Consider the following 21,149-nt stretch of genomic DNA (forward strand, 5'->3'; position numbering starts at 1 on the left):
GGTAGTAATCCAGGGGGCTAGGGGAGCAAGTGGGGGTGGGGCACGTGGGCCTTGGACAGTAGGGCACGTGGGCCCTGTTGGGGGCTGTGGCCCCTGTTGGGGGGGCTGTAGCCCCTGTGGGGAGGAGTGAAGCATGTATTCATGAATTCATGAAACATGTATTTAGAATTAACTTTATTATTATGATAGAGACACTGGTAGTCTTCCAAATTGCTTTAACACTGTAGATATTAATAAAAAATTGCCCAACTGATCACTGTCTCTCTGTCTCGCTCTAGTGGTCTTCTGTTTTAATTGTGGAGGAACATGGATTTTGGGGTATATTACAGAGTGACTTTGGGATTTTTTTTCAGGGATTTTTCAGTTTTCCAATAGGGAGCACCAGAATTCCTGCTAGGGAGGCCAGTGTCACCAGGTAGCCCTGAGCTACTTTCCAGGGCAGCTTTTTGTACTGATGGGGCCAGGAGAGAACAGCTCTTTATACTGCTGGAGACAGCACAGGTGCTGGCCCTGGGCTCTAGCTCCCTGTGGCTGAAGATCCAGAAGGAGCCAGGCAGGGTTATTTTGCTCCAAGTGGCACAGTTTGCTCCCCAAGTGGCACAATTTGCTGCACATGCACTGAGGCAAAAAGCCCCGGCTCTAATTTGCACTGGGGCTTGCACCGGGCTCTGTTTGAGCTGCTGGAAGCGCACGTGCTTGCTTGTGTGGATGTGCCCATGAGGTACTTTCCAGCCCACTTTCCTATAACTTTGTTGTAGAATTTTTTGTTTGGTCAGAAATTTCCTAACATAATTAGAATATGGCCTGAACATAAAAACTGTAATTTTAGACCAGAGACTAGTTTTATTGTAAATAACACAGATTATATTTAAACACTGTAAAATCTTGGAAGCGTTTGTGTGCGTGTGTGTAGCTTCTGAACTCGCTTATATGAAGAATCTCTCCTAGTGACCTTCTTCAGCTTAACAGATGCTACAACAGAAATCAAGAAAGTCGATAAAAACTGAATACAGCTAAAAGTATCAAGAAGCGAAATCCACAAAATAATTCATATATGTCATTTTAGCTTTGCAGTCATAACTGTTAATAGTCTAAAAGAAAATATACCTATAACCTGCCAAGGTATGGCACTTTACTGTAAAACTTTCCCTAAAATATGATCCCGTGGCCCCTTCTGCATATTACACAATTAACTGGTAAACTGGGCAAGAAATTTAGACTGGCCACATTGTGCAGAGTAATCATCACATGATAAAATGACTATTCAGTTATAAAAAGAGCCATCCAGCTATAAAGTTAGTGCTTGAAAATGTGTAACAGCTCTATAGCTGGTTTCTATCCAGCTTTAATTTGAACATGTAGCAGAGCCTTATGTTACTTTATTCATCTATAGGTAATAAATGTGGGTCCAGGGGGTGTACAAAGTCACCTTGTGTTTAGACTAGGGTTTGGAAGTCAAATCTGGACCAGAGTTCACTATTCACTTTTTATAACTGAATAGAAGATAATTTATGTGTGTTTTGAGATAATATTTCTGTTTGCCTGATTAATAGTGCTTTGGCCACTTAAGAAAATTTGTGCGTTTTATTTATTATTTTAAATGGTGTTGGTGTTCGGAAATTCCAAGTCTAGATATATTTCAGCAACCTGCCATATTTAATTAAACAACATATTTATATTAAACAAACTGAAAAAACATTGTTCTTAGTGCAAAAGGTTCTCTGTTTAAACATCTGAGTTTATTTTGTGTCTTGAAGTAGGAAGACAACACTGTGACCACGTTGAATTTGGACATTAAGAACATATTCCTTTTTCTTTGGCAAATACTACATCCTGGGTTAATGTATTGTAAACAAATATTCTTGTGTTTTGGGTTAAATATTTAATGCCGATATGTCTTTTATTGGTTTCCTGTATAAATAGAAAAAGTAGCATTTTTTAATAGTTTAACCTTGATTATTTATTCTGGTTACTGTATTGTAAACATATACTGTTTTGTTTGAGACAGATTTTGTTCCAAACACATCTGATGATGAAAGAAGGTATAAAATAGGAAATCAGGCAAATGTTGGATTGTTTAATCTGGACAAGCTGTTACAAGCTCTAAAACCTTTATTGGATTCCAGACAAAAGCAGCTGTAAGTAATCCTTGAAATATCTTTATATTTAAAAGAACTAGTGAAATTTGATGCACCATAATAACCACATGTTTAAGAGAGAAAATATTTTCTTTTTAAGGAGCATGGTTTCTATAGGGAAAGTGTATTTATATTTGGCTGATTAGGGTCATTTGGCTTCTTAAAAATGTATACATTTAATTTATTTGCATAATTACTTGAAAAGATTACCATCCAAACAAAAGTGTTTAAAAAAGGTTGGGAGAATCCCCTAATATGGTGACTGTGGGAGACTGTTTCATAATTGCCAAGTTAAACTTGTATCAGCTAAAGAAATGTTTCATCTTTCAGTGTGAACCTGGCCTTGGGTAGTATGAGTTCATGGACAGTAACATTTCTTTTCTTTTATAGGGCTTTTCAGATTCTGGAGGGATACTCTAGTCACTATTATCTCCGGTAAGCATTTCCCATAACTCAGATTTTAAAGAAGCATATACTATATTATGTCTTCAGATTAATTTCCTCATTACTGTTCCTGCTTTCAGTTTTACAGAACTATTCAAAGCAAAACTAGGTTTCCTTGGGGAGGGTAAAGATGATCACTATTTGATTGCATTCCTCCTAAGAGTGAGTTTAATATTATTCATTCTTTTGATAAGTATTTGAACAAATTTTACTACTTTAAAAAGACTGATAGAAATGTACTTATTTCATTAGCTCATGGAAGATACAAAAGCTGATTTTACAATGACATTTCGACAGCTTAGTGAAATTACTCAAGACCAGCTAAAGGAACTCCATATTCCCAAGGTATTTATTTGTATGATAGGAATATATCATTAGCTTTTTAATTCACTTTTGCTGCAATGACATTTTAAAATAAAATGGATGAATAATGAAAGATATATACTGAAAACTGTGGGGGTCAAAATTTCCAGAACAGGCACATGTGAACATTCAGAAAAATGTATCCACGCACACCTCAATTTGCATGACTGCTGGCACACATCGCATGCCACCATTGCTCACATTAGAAGTGAAGACTGATATTAGAAAACCATTTTCCGACTTTCACAGCTGCTTTTAAACAATAGAAATATTAATAGAAATGCACAGATCTTAGTGAAGGAACAGCTAATAATACTATGTCATAATGCATATACAGCGCCTTACAGAATTTGCAGAATAAGGCTCTTATTTTCCAAACACGTTTAAGAAGCTCTAAGTGAGCTACTCAGTAGCTTATATTTCTATGTAGGTGTTCACTAGAAGTATATTTTCAAAAAGGTTGATTATGTTGTGCATGCAAGGTATCCCATGTCCTTAAACACTGAGAGAGCTTCTTTAGAGTTTGAGTAAGAGCTGAACACCTTAGAGCAGGGATCAGCAACTTACAGACCCTGGGCTGGATGTAGCTTGTGAGGCAGTCTGACTTGACCAGGGGTGTCGTGGAAGCTCGGGTGGCACACAGCTGGGTATCTGCAGCAAGGCATGGGGCGGGTGGAGGTGGAGATTTGCAGCCTGTGGCTTGGAACTAGATTGCAACCTGGCTCTGGGCAGCAAAATGTTGCTGACTCTTGCCTTACAGCATCAGGCCCAAAGTGTACATCAGGGAAAACAAGGGATTATATACACAGAAGAGAGGTTCCTTTACCAAAGGAATTCTTAGGTGTGCATTTAGCTATTTCCCTCATGCAGTTGCCTGCTTGTAATGCACATGAAATGACCTTCCTTTTAAAACACTTTAAGAAAAACACTGTATAAGAACTAAATTTTATTCTTGTATGCAGCAATAAGCTCCTACTTTTGAAAATATGGTAAAAGGAGTATTTGAGCCCTATAACTTGTAGGCCGTGTTCTAGGATTCAGTCCTATGGTTAGAAATCACTAAAATAGCCCAGATCTTCAGGTGATGTAAATTATACATTAGCATTCCATTCTTTTCTATAGCGATGTACCAGCTTATATCAGCAAAGACTCAGCTTGGATTTCTTTTTCTTTTTAAAAAATACATCGCCAAACATAAAATTAAGTGTTTACAACAGTCATAGTAGTCATTTCAATGTACACATATATCAGTAAAATTTCTAATAGTTTTGCTCACAGCACTGGCATTCATAGAAATCAATTTAATTGGATTAAATTTAATTGTAATGTAATTAAATTGGTTAAGGCTTCTATGGCACTTTGAATAAGTGGGAGACAATTAGCCATGTTAGTCTGAAGGCAGGGCAGAGATGCACCTTTATAGACTAACTATCATTATTTACTCAAATTTCAGGTGACCTTGAATTTGAGATCCCCCCCAATAATTGGATTCTGTACATGGAAAATTTATAAATTTGTTATCATTTTCCATGTATAGAGTATAATTGGACGAGTGTTTTTAATTTATACCCCCCCACTGCTACTGGGGAGCAGGCAGTGGGGGGCCAGGTGGTATAGAGAAGTCAAGGAGCTTGCCCCCTGCTTATGCCTTCCCCCTGCCTGCCTTATTTATGGTAAATAAGAAAGATATATAGAGCACAAGCTTACTTTGAGTAAGTGACACAGCAGAGTGACAAATATAATCCAGTATTAAATGCATGTAGTAGGTTGCTGTAAGAGAAGTGCTGTTTTACACATAGCCTGTTCTTCTAGGAGATAATGATGGTGGAGTTTGTAAAATAATTTTCCCTTTAGAATTGCCTGTTTTATTTTAGGCTTTCAGTGTCCATTTCCATGGCAGCAAAGCAGTTAAGAATCTGGTAGATTTCAAAGGGAGAACAAAACAGGGAATTCCTGTTTCACAGCAGCAGCTACAGATTTAAAAATCTAAAATGCTCTGATACCTTCAGTGTGTTTAATCCTAGCCCTTGCAAACACGATAAACAAATATTAAGGTCCATGAACTGGCAAAAACCCTACCCTAACTCAGACCTGCCAAATTGAAGTCTTATACCCAGCTTGTGTCCCTATCGCTGTCTTGTGTCCACATGATTGCATCAATCTTAATCCCCACCAGAGTCCACAGAGGTTTACCTAACCCTAAATCTGCCAAGTATAACAAGCTGAACCCAACCCAAATCCACAGGTCATTCCTGACTCCAAGCCTGGCCCAGTGCAGGCCATGCTGCTAGCACCAAACCTAATGTTAACCAGGTCCCTCCAGGTCAGGGTTGTCTTTGTGGTGGGGGCTGCACCCATCCTGCAGGGGGTGGTCCCTTGTAATCCCTACACACCATGTGGATGGTGCCAGTGGCATGCAGTCTCCCTGCTTTCTGGGCAGGGCTGGTGATGCACAGCCCTCCCCTTCCATGTGATAGTGGCTGCAGGGGCCACAGGTTGCATGTTAACCTCTCATGAGACACCTGCTCTTGGTAATCCAGAACCTTAAATTTAACTTGGATTCACCAAGCCTGAACTCACCAGTTGCTCCAAACACCTAATTCCACCTATTGCTACATGTTGCCACACTACCTTGTGCCTGACACCTTGCAGCCCCAGCACTCCTGATTGTCCCCCTCAACTGCAGAGCCAGACCCAGGCAAGTCTAGAACACGGGAATGTCTTTTCTTTGTTCCCTGCCATCCCAGGGCTACTTGTAGCTGAGCCTATTTTCCATGGCTAAATAGTAAAATAAAAGGTGGAAAACCATCCAGCAGCTGTAAGAGATGAGCAAGGGTAGTACAAAGACTTCATGTAATGCTGTCCCCGGCAAGGGAGAAGTAACTGAATAGGTGGAGGATGTAATATTTTGATAAGGAATGAACAGTATACATTCCCAACAGGCAGCTCATGTGTGACAAATCAGGAAGGAAAGGGCTACTGTGGATTGCTCTGGAAGTGTTCTTCACCTTGTCTACAAAACCCGTAGATTCTCGGTATTTTTTCATCTACTCACAACAGGATAGCAGACTGTGCTTTGTCAGTTATAGTAGGTGGCTAATTCTCTCCTTAGCTCTTAGCTAATTGCAGGGGTAATGTGCTGTGGAGTCTCCTGCAGGTGTGAAGCAGCAGCTGTGGGTTGCAGTAGTGTTCATGGCTATTGTACCTCCCCTTCCATGGGGGGAAAGGCTGGTAAATCAGTGTGACAGGCTGTTTACATCCCCTCATCAAGCCTAAGGCCTCCTGCAATCCTTACTTGGGTAAGGGTTTTGCTTTAGGGATGTGTGTGTGTGCATGTGCACCATGCTTGCAGGTGTTGGCAAAACGGTTGAACAAGCTGCATGCATGCAGTGTGCCAATATGAAGCTTTTCTAGGAACAAGTATTTTGTTCGTGGTAGGAAATAATTTAGCCCAGGGGCTCTAGCCCCCATACTGGTTTGCAATTCCAGATGTCATTTCCTGCAGGTTAGAAGATGCATACTTTTCAAAACAAGCACTTCATATAAAAAGTAAACCAACCTGTTGTTTATACATGCAAGAATACTTTGCCAGTAGCAAGTTATGTTCTTTTACCCTCCTGGAGACTACTCACATATTTTCCTCTCTGTGCCCACAAAATCTGATATATTAAAAGAAAAAAAAAGACAAAACCCAGCAGGAACATTGCAACCATCTCAATATTTTAGTCTCAACTAGACATGTTCTATTTCTCCTGCTGAAGCAGCTTATCCCCATACCCATGTGTGGAAACACTGGACTTACATGCTTGCTGGCCAGCCTCAGTTAGGTTCCTGGAGCTCCAACTCTTACTTATTCATTTTTTTTCTATTTCTTACTTGTTTATTAACTTAAATGACTTTTCCACAGTGAAGTTTTGGCCTCATGTTTCTTGCATCCTGCTTGTAGTGGAACAAATTGCTCTGTCCTGGGACAGAGCAGTTTCTGTTCAGATGTCTCTTGCAGGTGTTCCAGGGCAAAATCCAAAATCTGCTGCCAAAAAAAAATGTGGTAATAGTTTGTCCTGGGATATTGTAAAAGAGTCTGAATGCCTGTCCCCAGATGATAGGATAGCAGACCTAGGTATCTTACTGTTGGCACTGCATTTATGACTCAGATACCTTGTTCTGTGTGGACCCAAACCCTCAGACCAACCACAACTTCTCTATTTGATAATAGGCAAATTTTATTGATACACAGTGATAGCAGATAAGAATAATGCAAACAAATCTATATCTACCAGTCCTAGAGCTGTCAGAGGGAAGGTACATCTGGCCAGTACGCGAGCTTCACGCTGAGGTTCTTTCGTGAATGTCAGATGTCAGCAGCCTGGAGGTCAGAGGCCGAAACTTGCCACCCCTTGTGGGGTGGGTGAGACAGGCTGGGCTGGTGGTGTCCCCTCTGTCCATGGTGGTCTCGGGTTTCCCTCTCAGGGACCCTTTGCTGCTCTGAAATCCCTCTTTTTGTATTCTTTCCTCCCTTTAATGACTCTTCACTCCTGGGCATCATTGATTAGTTTCCCTGTGGTCATCATCAGGGATCCTGCTTTTTTCTGATTTAAAAATATCCCCAATTTTCAGGTAAAAAAAACCCAATGTAATCCCAAATCCACATTTTTCCATGACTTGAATGAAAAACCACTTATATCTATATATGTGTGTGTATAAGTAACCCCCAATCCATATTTTTCTGTGAGTTAAATGAAACACCACTAATGTATGTATGTATGTATTTATGTATGTATGTATATGTCAGGGGTGTTTCATTTAAATCATGGAAAAATGTGGATTTAGGATTATTTTTTTAACCAAAAATTGGGGATTTTTTTTTAATCAGAGAAAATCAGAATCCCTGCCATCATACTTTCCATGTTCTGTCTTGTCAGCATATTCCCTTGTTTCAACAAACCTATCACATGAACGCATCTTAATTTGAGCTTTTACCAGTCTCTGTCCCCCAAAGCTGAAAATCCAAAGGGCTCTGCAGCTGGTCACCGTGACCTGGCTATTAATACAGCAGAGTCCCTATCTCTGTTATGGAACAGTGTGGTACGTCTTCAATATCCCAGCCTGTGTATACCTGCTTGTCCGCTGGCCTTAGACATAGTGTTTGCTGGTTCCAGACACAATTGGCCTTGAAGGAAAGTTGTCACAAACAGGCTTTTAGAAACCAATGAACTCTTGTCATTCCCCTGGACCATTGTTTTAATGCATGTCCACTGATGAGCCAATTCCCAAAAGCAAACTCTAAATACCGTTTTCTAGCCATCACTCACAAGCTACTGTTTTCATCCCATTCCCAATCCCTCTTCACTCCAGGGCATGTGTATGCAAACATCCCCTCACAGCTGTTCCTGCAACAAAAATGATATCTGTTTCTAGCCTCAGTCCTCAACTGCTTTATTTTTCTCTCTCTTACTCACCGTGCCTTTCCTTTTCCTCCCCTTCCCCTACCCTTTATATTCTCATCACTGCTTTCTATTTAGGAGCTCTGCTTCCCTCAGTCATTTCATAGCATCTAATGAAGTAAGCTGCTGCTTATGAAAGCTTATGCATCTATTTAGTTATTTTCTAAGGTGCAAATCTACTCTGCTTTCCTTCTGCCTAGAGACATAAAATAGAGATACACAAAGAAGGGTTAATGTATGGAATGATCTAGCATGTCAGCCAGGGGAACCAGCTTTAATAAATGCAGAAAGGCATTAGATAAGTTATTTGGAAGAAAAAACATTGTAGATTATTTTTTGTTTCCCTTCATTTCCCCATGCCCTAGAATCCTCGATCTGTCAGGTATGCAGTATATCAAGCATTAACTATATTTTTTTCATTCAGGAGTATTGGGCTCTGCAGGACCTTGCTAAACACAAGTTCTTTTCCAACTGGGTTACTATGTACCTCTTAAGATTAAGACGGTAAGGTCAATGTATTTTCAAATGAAAAATAACAGCAAAAGTATATTTACTATGGAAGAGAAGCAGAGTAAACTTAATTTGGGTCAGATATTCTATAAGCATTTCCTGTAAATTGACTCCAGGCATACATTCACATGCCAGTGTTGTAGGCATACTTCCATATATTGCTAGCTGCCAGGGTAATAGTATTGTTATAACCTTTTTGTCTGAATATAGTATAGTTTTGCTCTGAAACTGCTTTGTAAAAATAACATCAGAGGTTCCATATTCATTATCTTCTAGTGTCTTCATATCAAATGGTCTCCGTTTACAAGTATAGTTCTTTTTTAAACTGCCAACCCTGCAAACACAGTCTGGGGTCTGAGTGTCTAACTGTGTTTCATTGCTTGTAATACAGAGATTCTTCTGGCCAGATGTCCTTAGATCCCTCTGTGCATTCTTTTTGCCTTTAGGAAGGGAAGGAATGGGTCTTGCACAAATACGATTTAATGTGTCAGTGGAAGATAGTGGCACTGGATAGTTGCCATGTGGTTGGAACCAGCCAATAATTCTGGCTGACTCTTTCATAGGTAGGCTTGCTCTGCAAAGCTGGCAGTAATAAAAAGAGTAATATCAGACAGTTTAAAATTAAGGACTGTAGCTGTAAATCTCAAGGAGCAAATACACTCAGGAGCAGCTCTGGGGCTCCCTCTGTGCCAGGATACACAGGGAAAGCAGTGGAAAGAAGGGGCAGACAGGGAGGTAAGTGATTGGGGGGCAGGCTGCCTTCTCCCCATGCTCCTTGCCTCCCTGCTGTCCTTGTCACCTGCCCCCCATCCCTGCTTCCTTGCCACAAGGTTTGGAGGGACAAATTTAAGATGACTTTCCAATAATTTGATTCTAGACATGGACAATGATAATGTCTAGAATCTAATTATTGGAAGGCCGTCTTAAATTCAGTCATCTTGGATTTGGGTAAATGCAGTATTCACTTTTTCAGAGGATATTCACACTTAAGAGGCCAAGTCTGCTGCCATTAAAACAATAGCAAAAATGCTGTTAACTAATGGAAATGCCCACAAATCTGATACTTACTGCTAACCATTCAGAGAGATTTGTAATTTGCTATTTGTGCTTAGGGAAAAAGTATTTTATATGTGCATGTGAGTGCATAGAGTTTAGGAAATTAGGTCTACTGGGTGAACCAAAACACTTTTAGATTCCATTTAGTTTGGGAGCCACTTTGCACTCCATGCATTATTTCTAAGGGATCCAGAGGGACTATATATACTTCGAGAATCTAAACAATTGGAGACTGAGTGATGTCTTGGGAAAAAGTTGGGAGAGATGTTGAAGGAAATGTAAACATGTCAGGCATATGTTTGTTTTTCAACTGATGAAATTACTCTTTCTCTATTTACAATAAGATGATTATTGTAATGGAAAAAAAGCAACTAAAATGAAGTACAATAGGAGAAATGAAATGCTTAAAATTAATGTATTTTACTTGTTTTTCATGCATAGTAACAAAGGTGATTCAGACAGTAAGAGAAGAAAAAGAATGACAAGTAAGTAAAAGAACAGAAGAGATTATAATTTTTCAGGGCATTGGAAAAGGTCAGGTGACAATTTTATTCACAAATATATGCTATCTATGTGCTTAGCACTGTTCATTTAACTAATTTTTGTGGTTATGACATATCACTCATTTAAATGATTCAAGTCCTTCAACAGCTGGAGTATCAAAATTGCCTACTACAAATAGAAGTACATACATTTTCTTTCTTGCTGCTCAGAGGGAGACTGTATCTGATAATATCTTCTAGGCCTCTTGGTATAGATTCAGATAAGGTTCAGGTTCAGATTTTTGACTGAGGGGTAGGGACTTGATGACAGAGTCATTGTATTTTATGGGAGTCTTTCACCTTTCTAGGCTAAATCCTCAAGAAATCTGGAAGATCTATCACACTTGTAGATGGCTTCTAACTCCACAGTTCATGGCTCTTCACAGCTAGTACTTCTTCCTTTTCTGGAGCACTGAAACATATCACATTTCAATGAAAATGAGAAATATAGGCTAGATTTTGATCTCAGTAGTTATAGTATTACAAATATGGAATAACACTGTTTGTGTCAGTAGAATTAGGTCAGATATACATCAGTGTAGTTTTTAGATCAGATTTCAGTTATATGTATTTATTCATACCTCAGAATGATCAGTTGGTTGTAAAGTTCATGGTGCAAAATGAGGCTTTATTCTTTCAGACATCACTGCTTTAATTCCTGATTTCTGAGTTGACGTGAATTGAATTAAAATGATTCACACATCATCCCAACTTTTGTTTTGTATAAATTATTAGTTTTTTTTCAATTCAGTTCAATTCAATTCAATTTATTAAGGATTCTGGCTAAAAGCCATGCTCCCAAAAACAACATAACAGACATACAACTATAATATAAACAAAAATAATAGAAATGCAAATATAATAATAAAACAGGGCCAACCATTATAAAAACATTATTCCTACTCCTACTTTAAATTAACTATATCTAAGCCTCTCTATAAGTATGCAGTATTAAATAATATCACCTTTTTTGCTTTGGCAGCTTACTTTAGGTGAAAAATATTCATGAACAAACAGTTACTACTTAATGGTTTTCATTTTACAAAGGTCAGCTTCATTATATGATTAAAGCCAAATATTCTCGTCTGTGAACAGTTATTTTAAATGGCTCAAGTACAGTTCCCACAGTGAAATTCGCTCTAGTTTGCACACATATTTACACATACTCATGTGCACATATGCTTTCTGTAGGACAAGTAAAACAAGATACAGTTGGGGATGAATTTAGCTCAGTATATAAGACAAAAAGGTGGAGTTTGGTTTGATTCTGATAGCTAGATTCAACGCGTCTGCCATCCGCAGTACAGATACCACTGGGCAGTAACATGACATCGGAAGATAGTGAGTAAATCTGTATTGCAGCTTTGGATCTTCCAGTGTTACAGGGGACATTTACAGTATCTGAAAGAAATCTTAAATATTAGAGAAAAATAGAACTTTTAAAATTATCTTTCACTTTAATAGTGCAGTAGCACTTTCAGTACAACCCTTTTATATAAAGATCTTAAAGCACTTTACATTACTAATCAGCAAACTTGTCTTGTGAAGTAGGTTAATGTTGTTATGTTGGTATCCATTTTATACATGGGAAAACTGGGTCTCATAGTTTAAGTGACTTGTTCAAAATTACCAAATAGATCATGAAGCATAGTGATAGTTGATTGTGATAGTAGTGCTAGTTGATCCCAGGAATCCTAGCTTCTAGCCCCTAATAATCACTAGACCAGGTCTCATCATGCTTTTCTACCTAGAATTTCATTTATAAAATATATAATAGAAGGATACATTTCTGTTGTGTAGGCATTACTGAAAACTCAAAGTTTGAGTGCCTTCCACATAAAATTGATAACAGTAGCAAAATTCCTGGTGGACTCTGGAGTTTCTGGCATTTTTCTTTTCAGGGTAAAACTGTACATTTGATAGGGTTTGTATTTTCAGTTCCTTTTAAGTTTTCATTAATTTAACATTTTGTTTGGTTTGGGTGTTTTAAGTTGAAGGGAGCATGTCAATGTCATTTTTGTGGTGGAAAGATCTTTTTGAAAAGGAAAGTTTTACAGCTTTCCTTAAAGAAAATCAGACTCAGATATGCCTAGTCTCTCTGGAAGTTTGTCCTGTAGCTGGCTGTCCTCAACTAAGACTGCTTCAGTTCCCATTTCCTCTATTTTTCCCCCTGGCATAAGATCTGCCAGAAGCCAGAGACAGTGTCTTGGCTCATTCTTCAAATCGTTCCCCATTTCTGATGAGCTTCATATAGTTTGTGTTTGGGTTAGCTTGAGAAATTGCTTCTCAGCCAGTGTCTGATTTCTTGTAGCCATTGCAATCTTGTAGTAGAAGCAATTGGGTAGGTTGTGTTGAGTGCCATCAGCATACACTTATAATATCTACAACAGCAAGCATCAGAATAGAAAGTGCATAGCATCCCTATTCACGGCCCCGTATCAACCGTGAATACCGTGATACTTGTCTAGGCTGAGGGAACCTGCAGCCTCTGACCACTTAGAGGCTTACCAGCCCTGATTTAAATAAAAAAGATGGCACTAGCCATTTATGAATATTAAAGGCACGGCTCAAGCCAGTTTGTGTACCTTCTAATTCAAGCAGGAACAGTCTGTGTAGTAGTGAGAAAGTTGTTCTTTGCTACCTTTCTTTGGCCACAAGGGACTTTTATTTTAACAACACTAATGATATTTGAATGATTTTATTAATAACACTTTTAAAATAATTTTCTATTTGGTAAATTTGAAACAAATCACTTCATTTACTCTATATGTTTTCAGGTAAATTCTTGATCCAAACCCAGGGATGAAATGTGTTCTTCGGATTATCCATTGTTGTTAGCGTTGACTATTCAGCTATTCTATTACCTGTTTAAAGTCAAAGCCTAAAGTGAGAGATGCAGGGAGAGATTTTTGCCTGGTAACTTTGTGGTCCATATTGAACCACGTTACATTTATAAAGAGTTTGTGTATAAATGACCCTTGACTTCTGACAGGTTGTGGATAAAATAGCTTGGTGTGACCCTGGGATCTGATCATACTTCACACCCAAAACATTATAAACTTCACTTTTAATTTACCACACTGCCTTGAAAGATGTGAATACAACTTTAATTCAACCTCTCTAATTGAATCTTCAGTATGTAGACACAGTCCTTTGATAGGTAATGATCGGGCACTTATTTCACAAGCTTTCATTGATTCTTATTCTGTAGAAAAATAGGAGATTACCTTGTTTTTACTTATAAGTTAAAAACTAGATATATGCCATTACTGTGCATCTGCTGGGGGTTGTGACCATGTTCATTTTGAATTCCTATTTTCTCACTGACACAGGTTTCCCTTGCTTTATATGGGTGCTGTATCTGCGAATTTGGTCTTATGCAATGGCCATTTTTATACCAAAAATTTGTTATATGTGAGGTAAATACACTCTTATGCAATCGATGTGGTGTAAGCCTGCAATCAGCTGCTTTGTGCGGTGCATTGTGGGTGTGATGCGGACCAAAAATATCCTGTGTGGATCTGTGTTCCTCGGTCATTGTCTGTGACGTGTTTCTGTAGTTGCCATCCCTATTTTGCTAGTGCCCTGTGCTTGCGTGTGCTGTCTGCTGTTGGTGAGTATACCAAAATTGTCTTGTGAAAATGGTAGAAATAGGTCCGGGGTCAGTACAATTGAAGTCTTGTAACATATCCCTATTTGTTACATTGTAAATTGGGTTCCTTTTATGCAAATTCGAGTTATGCACTGTTTTCCAGGAACGCATTTACAGCATAAAGCAAGGGAAACCTGTATTTCTACTCCTGTTAGACTGTAGTTTGTATAATTCTACCCGAAAAAGTAGTCAACTGTGCATTAACGAGCATGCAGCTATATTGAATTTCATTTGTCTTAGTAGAGTTCATTCATTAAAGTTGCTTAGGTCCTCCTGAACTCCCTCACAGTCTTCTCTAATCTTGACATAACTAAATTATTTCCTGTCATTGGTATATTTTCCTATTTTGCCATTTATGCCCCTTTCCAAATCACTTCATAATGCATTTAAAATAACTGTGATCCTGGTTACATATCTATGAGTCATATTGAAAATTAGCATTGCGTTTCTCCTCTTTGTTTCTCTTTCATAGCTGCCTTCCAGTCCCTGGTGATTCTTTCCCTTGCACTCTGTGATTACAGCTTTTTGTTGGGAATCTTGCCAAAGACTTTTTGGCAGTTCAAATAAATTCTATTTTCCTTTTTATCCACAGTCTTTTTGAGGTGGTCTAAAAAACATGTAGATTCAAGAGGGACAGGTTTCTTTCTACAAAAGCTATGGTGGTTTGCTCCTCTCATAAGTTATTTGTTCTTTTATAATTTGGTTATTAATTTTCTTTTCTACAAATTTAACCTATATTTAATATGATGAGGAAAGGCTCTGTTTCCCTCCCATGCTCAAACATGGTAGCTAATTTTAATAGGAGACTTTAGATTTTCCAGTTCACTGAATCCCAAACCTCTCAGGACATGTCTACTCCATGGCAGCAGGAGGTGTTGGCAAGGACAGGACAGAGCATGCTCCACCCACCTGAATCTGCAAGTATATTTCAAACCCATAAGTACATCAGTGAAGCCCATTCCCACACCCACTTCCAGGCATGTCAGAGACGGGGCTCAAAAGTGAATGCATCACGCTGCACAGTATTCCCCCTACACACCCCAGGAGGCCTGTTAGTCAGTCATGTAAAGAAATCAGGTTGGATATGCACAGTTTCCTCTTGACAAATCCATACGGACTATTCCATATCATCTTATCTTCTAGATACATAGAGATTGATTTGTTTGAAATGCTCCAGTATCTTTCTGGGTAGTGAATTTACACATGAATGATGTGCAATTCCCTGGATCTTTCTTTTTCTCTTTTTAAAAAATACGCACTATTTGCCTTTTCCAAGTCTTCTGGGAGCTTACCGCACCTCCACGAATCCTCATAGATAATAGTCAGAGGTTCAGTAATTACTTCAACTGGCTTTTTGAGTGCTGTAGGATAAATCTTATCCAGCAAGGCTGATCTGAAAACACTAAGCTTATCTAAGTAATCTCTCATGTGTTCTTTCCCTGTTCTAGGTTGCATATCTGCCACTGTGTCCTTGATGTTAGTTGTGTTAGTTATATAAGGGTTGAACTTTTCTGTGAAGATTGAAGTAAAAAAGGCATTGAACACTTCAAAATTTTCCACATTCTCCCTCCCTATTTAGTAGGAGACCTATACTTTCCTTCTAATGTATTTATCAAATGCTTTCTTTTTTTGCCTTTTATGTTCCTTGCTGACCATATAACGATTTGTTTGGGCCTTCTTTGATTTTGTCCATACATGCTCATACTATATTCTTATAAGCATTCTTAGTAATATTCTCTATACAATTTCTTTTTGAGATTCAAGTAATTGAAGAACTCATGGGTCAATCCAAAAGGTCTCTTACTACCCTTCAAACTTTCTTTCAATCAGGATGGCCAGCTCTTCAGCTCTTAATGTCTCTTTAAGGAAAAAAATAACTCTTGACTCATGTTTCCCTTATATTTATCTTGCATGGGATCCTGCCCACCAGTTCCCTGAATTTGTTAAAGCCTGTTTTTATGAAGTCCACCATTTTTATTTTGTTAGTCTTTTTTACTTTCCTCAGGGTCATGCACTGTATCATTTTGTGATCCACTCTTACTCATGTTACCTTCCAGCTTCAGATTCTCTACCAGTTCCATAAAAAATGCCCTGTAACAGTGGGTTGTTAGTGTTTAAAAGATGGTATCATGATGGTGTAATTTTAAAAAATATGCATTTTATGTCATAAGGAGAACTGTACTTACACATTATCTCAGTGCCTCTGATTAAGTTTACCAGTAAAAGCAGCTTTCCCTCTGGCACTGTGCCTTTGGGAGATATAGATTCATTGTGAATAGTGTCTTTCAAACCACAGTTTGCCTAGTTGAAGAACAGCTTCACTTCCGTAATACTGCCAGCTGCCTCTAGCTTGGGGAGCTTAGAGTTCAAAAGCGTAGCCTCAGCTTTACCATATGGCTCCAAAGAAACTTGTTTGTGCCATTTCTAACTAATATCAGTCATCAGCCTATTCTATGCTGCTAACATCCAGTTCTCAGGATAAGGAATATAATGGTACTGAGAGTCACTAAATACTGTATTTTCTGACATACCTCATGCACCTTTTCCCCAAAAATCAGCCATCCAAAACTGAGGGCATTTCTTAAGCAGGGAGGCTGCTTTATTTTTTTTTCAGGCTGGAATAGAAACAGGGTGGAAGCAACACTCTACTTAATGGCTGCCTCTTGTCTCTGACCTCTGCAAGCAGAGGGGATGGAGTCCCGTGTTAACCCTTGCGCAGATGTACATATTGCCTGAGCACTGTAGCTTGTGCCTGAAGTAGCAGTTGGGCTGGCTTAGAGCAAGTGACCCGCTGCATGCAGTCTGTAGTATCTTGTGGAGATTTCTGGTGTGGAAACAATACTTTATTATTTACAGGAATTTTATATAAACTATATGATTGTTAAGTAGCTAGATTTTCAAGGAATGCTAGTTATTAGTTAGACTAATACAATTTTTTAGAAACAGTGAGTTTTATCAGAGAAATCTGTTTGTTGACCTGGGCACCGATTTAACAAAGAAATACAGTGAAGTCCCACAATGGTCTGCCCATGTTGTTCCCCTCCCAAATCAAGGATGTAGTGTCTCATTTGAATTCTGAGGGCTGACCTGCTGTGTACCACACACGCATGCACATCCACACACACACACACACACACACTCTCTCTCTCTCTCACTTGAGGGGAAGATAGCTGCACCTAGTATCAGAATTTTAAAGGGAGGCAAAAAGATTTTGGCAGACTGGTGAGTTCAGGGTTTTTTGTTGTTTTTTTCTTAAGGGGCCGGAGCTTGGGTGGGCAGCGCAGCCATGGGGGAGAGGGGGCTGGAGACAGCGGGGGGGTCAGGGGGCTTGTGGCAGAACCCCCCATGGGGCAGTAGGGGGTAGTGGAGATTGCCTCCTTTCAGGCAGCAGCCGGTGAATTGGGGCTTCTTTTTTTTCCAGAGCCAGGAGCTGGGGCGGGCGGGGCAGCCATTGCCGGGGCTGGGAGAGTGGGCAGGGGATGGGGTCTGTGTGATTTGGAGATTCGACTGATTTGGCAGCAGCCAGATCTGCGAATCAGATTCGGCCAAATCAATTTGGGACAGTGATTCAAATCACTGAATCGAATCACTGTCCCCCAAGTCTGAATCCAAAGTGAATACTAGCTACTTCACACAGGCCTAATAATCATCTCCAATCTCCATCTACCCTGGACTACAGAGCTCTTCTCCTTATCTCCCAGTGTGGTGGGCTTCTGGGCTTCCAACTGTTGCTCTTTACTCTGTGCGCCAGGCCTAGCTACTCCTACGTCACCTCTGACCATTGCTTATCTAACTTCTTGAAAATGAAGGAAATTTCACCACTTTCCTAGGCAGTCTGTTCCACTGCCTTGCTGTTCTGTCAGTGAAGAAGTCTTTCCTGATATCCAATCCAAATTTATTTAGGGAGAAGAGATGAAACAGTTGCAAAGAAGCAGTTTGAAAGTGGACCCATCCTTCTTTCAATCAGTATAATTATTTTGTATGTCCATACCCACAGTCTACTTACAGGAATTTTCTTTGATCTCAGGATCCCGGTACAAGCTTCTTTTATAGTTTGTTTTTTGCCCTTCTGGAAGATATATGCTGAGTTAGTAGTTTCATTTTCAAAGTCTGCCTGACTGCCTCTCAATCTATATGGAACATATCGGAGAAGAAATGTAGCTCCCAGGGGTGTTTCCAACAGATGCTGTAATAAAAGGTGCCATTATGATGCTTCCCCTTAATTAGTTGTTTGAAAGAAGAGTGATAATTTTTTAGCACACTTTCATCCTGGCTTTGTGTAACACACATGGAATAGCACAGATTTCTTATTCTCCTTCTCCTTTATCAGTGTGCAACACAGGAACAATAGAGAGAGCAAAGAATGGATCGATATACTTGCAATAGGAAATATACAATTCCTGGAAATAACAAAAGCGACTATGTAGTTTTGAAATAAATGCCACAAAGGTTGAAGATAGAAGGCTTTTCTGGTCAGCATTATGATGTGTTAATGTAAAAAAAAATGACGTGGGTACAGATCTTTACTAACATCACAAACCTCCCCTTTGCCTTTAAACAATACCCTGGCTTATTGCTGTGATCCTTCATACACAATTGGCAATGGCAAATCATTTGCACTGAGCTTGAGCCCTTCCATTGCAGAAGGCAGGGCAGCTGGCAGAGTGTTCTCTGCAAAGCCTCTGGTACTTGGTAACTTGTTCCTATTCCCTTTTTGTGATCTTGAAGTACTGCGAATTTAGTGACCTTGTTTACACACTGCAGAAGACAGCTGTTTGATACTGCTTTTAGGGAAGGCCAAAAGTATGCTTCCCATAACAATGAAGGCAAAGAAAGGAGTTCCTGCAGGTGTTTCACTGACTGAGTTCCTGCTGGCATGGTTACTTCATAACTGCTGGGAATTCACTGTAATATGTAATCAGCAAAGGTACTAAGATACCTAAAGCCAAGGGTTGGCATCTTATTGCATACTTTTATATGGAAAGAATATAAAAACAATTACACTTCCAAAAATACTGCTCTATAAAGGATTATATTTGAGGGTTCAACTTCTGGGGTGGCACCATGGATCTGGATTGCAGGATACTAATAGCTAATGAAAAGTGAATTAGGGATCAACACTGAAAAATCCTTTGCATCATCATATTCAATTCCACTTTGTTGAATCCTGGTTGCTAACAAATTGATTACTAAAAAAAACAAACCTGTTCATTATTTGGTAAGTACTTTTTCTTCTGGCAGTGGGTCTAAAGTACTAGTAGGTGTGTGATACATGCCTTCTTATAGCTCACAAAAACAAATGTAATTGATCTTTTTTCTAATCTAATTCTAATCTAACAATTTAAATCTTTTTATGTTGTTTTACTGCTGATTGAGTTGTACTAAGCCTTCCCAAGGACCTGTCAGTTTAAACGTCAAAGGAATGTGGGTGGCTTTGATAGATATATATTGAACTTTTTTTAACTGTTTAACAGGATTTTTCTTGGGTTTCAGGTATCAATCCTAGATATGTGCTTAGAAATTGGATGGCAGAGTCAGCCATACAAAAAGCTGAAATGAATGATTTTTCAGGGGTAAAGTATAGATTTGCATTCCATATTATGTAATTTATGAAACAAGCAGTATGTTCATAATGCTATGACCAGTGCTGTACTCTAAGACTATAAACAGGCAATGCAGTTGTGGCACCAGCTGTGCAGCAACATGTCCCCTGATGAAGATTGGTGTGTCCAAATATCACCCATCACAGTGGGTTTAAAGAAGGTGATATTTGGTAAGCTGTGTGGTAAACTGACAATCAGTTGATTATCAGTCCTGGCTGGGACAGCCCCACGTCTGACTGGAGAGTCTGGGGCAAAAGAGGTTTCTCGGGGGAGCTGAGGGGCTTTACCCACTGGGGATTTTAAACCCTGCTGGGAGCTTCTGATCCCCCAGGTCCTGGCAGCATAGCCAGAACTGTTGTGCTTGGGGTTTAAAGTACCCAGCAGGAGAAGCTCTTTAGCTCTGGTTCCCCCCGTCCCTGCCATGGGCAGTTGATTGTTGGCCCATTTTCAGTGTGTTCGGATTTTTTAAAACTATGTATGCCACCCAGGTGCACCCACGGTTTTGACATCCCTGGCACATGGGAACCCTGGGATATGGGATGTCTCCATGATCCTGTTGTCTCTGTGTGCTGGCAATGACTAGAAAACTGTGCATGCTACCCAGCTGGGGGTTACATACCTTTTAAAAACTGTGTGCAGTCAGTTGTGCTGTACATACGTTTTTTAGACATTCCTGACACGTGGGGACCTGGGACTGGGGAGAGGCTCTCCAATTCCAGGGTCCTGTGTGCCAGGGGTCTAGTATGTACCACCATTCTTTGACAGTGCATTTAGCTAATGCACTATAATTGTATAGTGTCCACCTTGATGAAGCAGGACAAACTATTGATAGGTTTTGTTGTGCAAATGTTTTTGGGCACTTGTGGCAGCAAGTGGCAAAGACATCTGTGTTTTTTCCCAGTGTAAAACTTTTCATGTTGTTAAAAGGGCGATGCCTATTCACAACCTAAGAGGATACTACTAAGCAGCTGGTAGAGTATTTCCTTGTTCAGTACAACGCTTAGTTTGGTTGTCATCATTGGCAATCCCTTGATTTGAGGATAATTTGAGCATGGTATAAAATTACAGAGATTTTCTTCTGCCTTGTGTACAGTGACTTATTCCTTTGTTTTCAGGTTCATCTCCTGCAGCAGGTTTTACAACATCCCTTCCAGAGGCAGTCAGTGGCAGAGAAAGCTGGCTACTCACTGCATCCACCAACTTGGGCCAAAGACCTTAAAGTTAGCTGTTCATCCTGATAAAGAACAGTGGAAGCAAAAGAAAATGAACTGGGTCAGAGTTTAAGCCTTCAAACTGGATTGGAGAATCAGGCAGCACCATCCTGCCTTCCCATTATGGTTTACTGCAGGCATGGTTCCTTCAATCTGCTAAGTAACCAGCTTTATAAAAGTCATAAA

At 39.5% G+C, this 21,149-nt stretch overlaps 1 protein-coding gene across 2 annotated transcripts in view; it reads left to right on the plus strand.

Moving 5' to 3' along the window:
* The window catches only part of LOC109291307 (UPF0061 protein PFLU_0444-like), a 45,560-nt gene extending 24,411 nt beyond the window's left edge, over positions 1–21,149 (plus strand). Inside the window, exons 11-18 of one of the 2 annotated variants that reach the window (XM_019508256.1) lie at positions 2,009–2,138; positions 2,529–2,573; positions 2,663–2,744; positions 2,835–2,927; positions 8,814–8,893; positions 10,397–10,440; positions 19,643–19,722; positions 20,868–21,149. In XM_019508256.1, coding sequence (XP_019363801.1) covers positions 2,009–2,138; positions 2,529–2,573; positions 2,663–2,744; positions 2,835–2,927; positions 8,814–8,893; positions 10,397–10,440; positions 19,643–19,722; positions 20,868–20,990 — 677 coding nt within the window. In that variant the 3' untranslated portion in view covers positions 20,991–21,149. The remainder of the gene's footprint in view (positions 1–2,008; positions 2,139–2,528; positions 2,574–2,662; positions 2,745–2,834; positions 2,928–8,813; positions 8,894–10,396; positions 10,441–19,642; positions 19,723–20,867) is intronic. The other variant, XM_019508257.1, reaches the window with a different exon arrangement.

The sequence above is a fragment of the Gavialis gangeticus genome, unplaced genomic scaffold, assembly GCF_001723915.1.
Source record: "Gavialis gangeticus isolate Ggan-Ray unplaced genomic scaffold, GavGan_comp1, whole genome shotgun sequence".
Lineage (NCBI taxonomy): Eukaryota > Metazoa > Chordata > Crocodylia > Gavialidae > Gavialis > Gavialis gangeticus.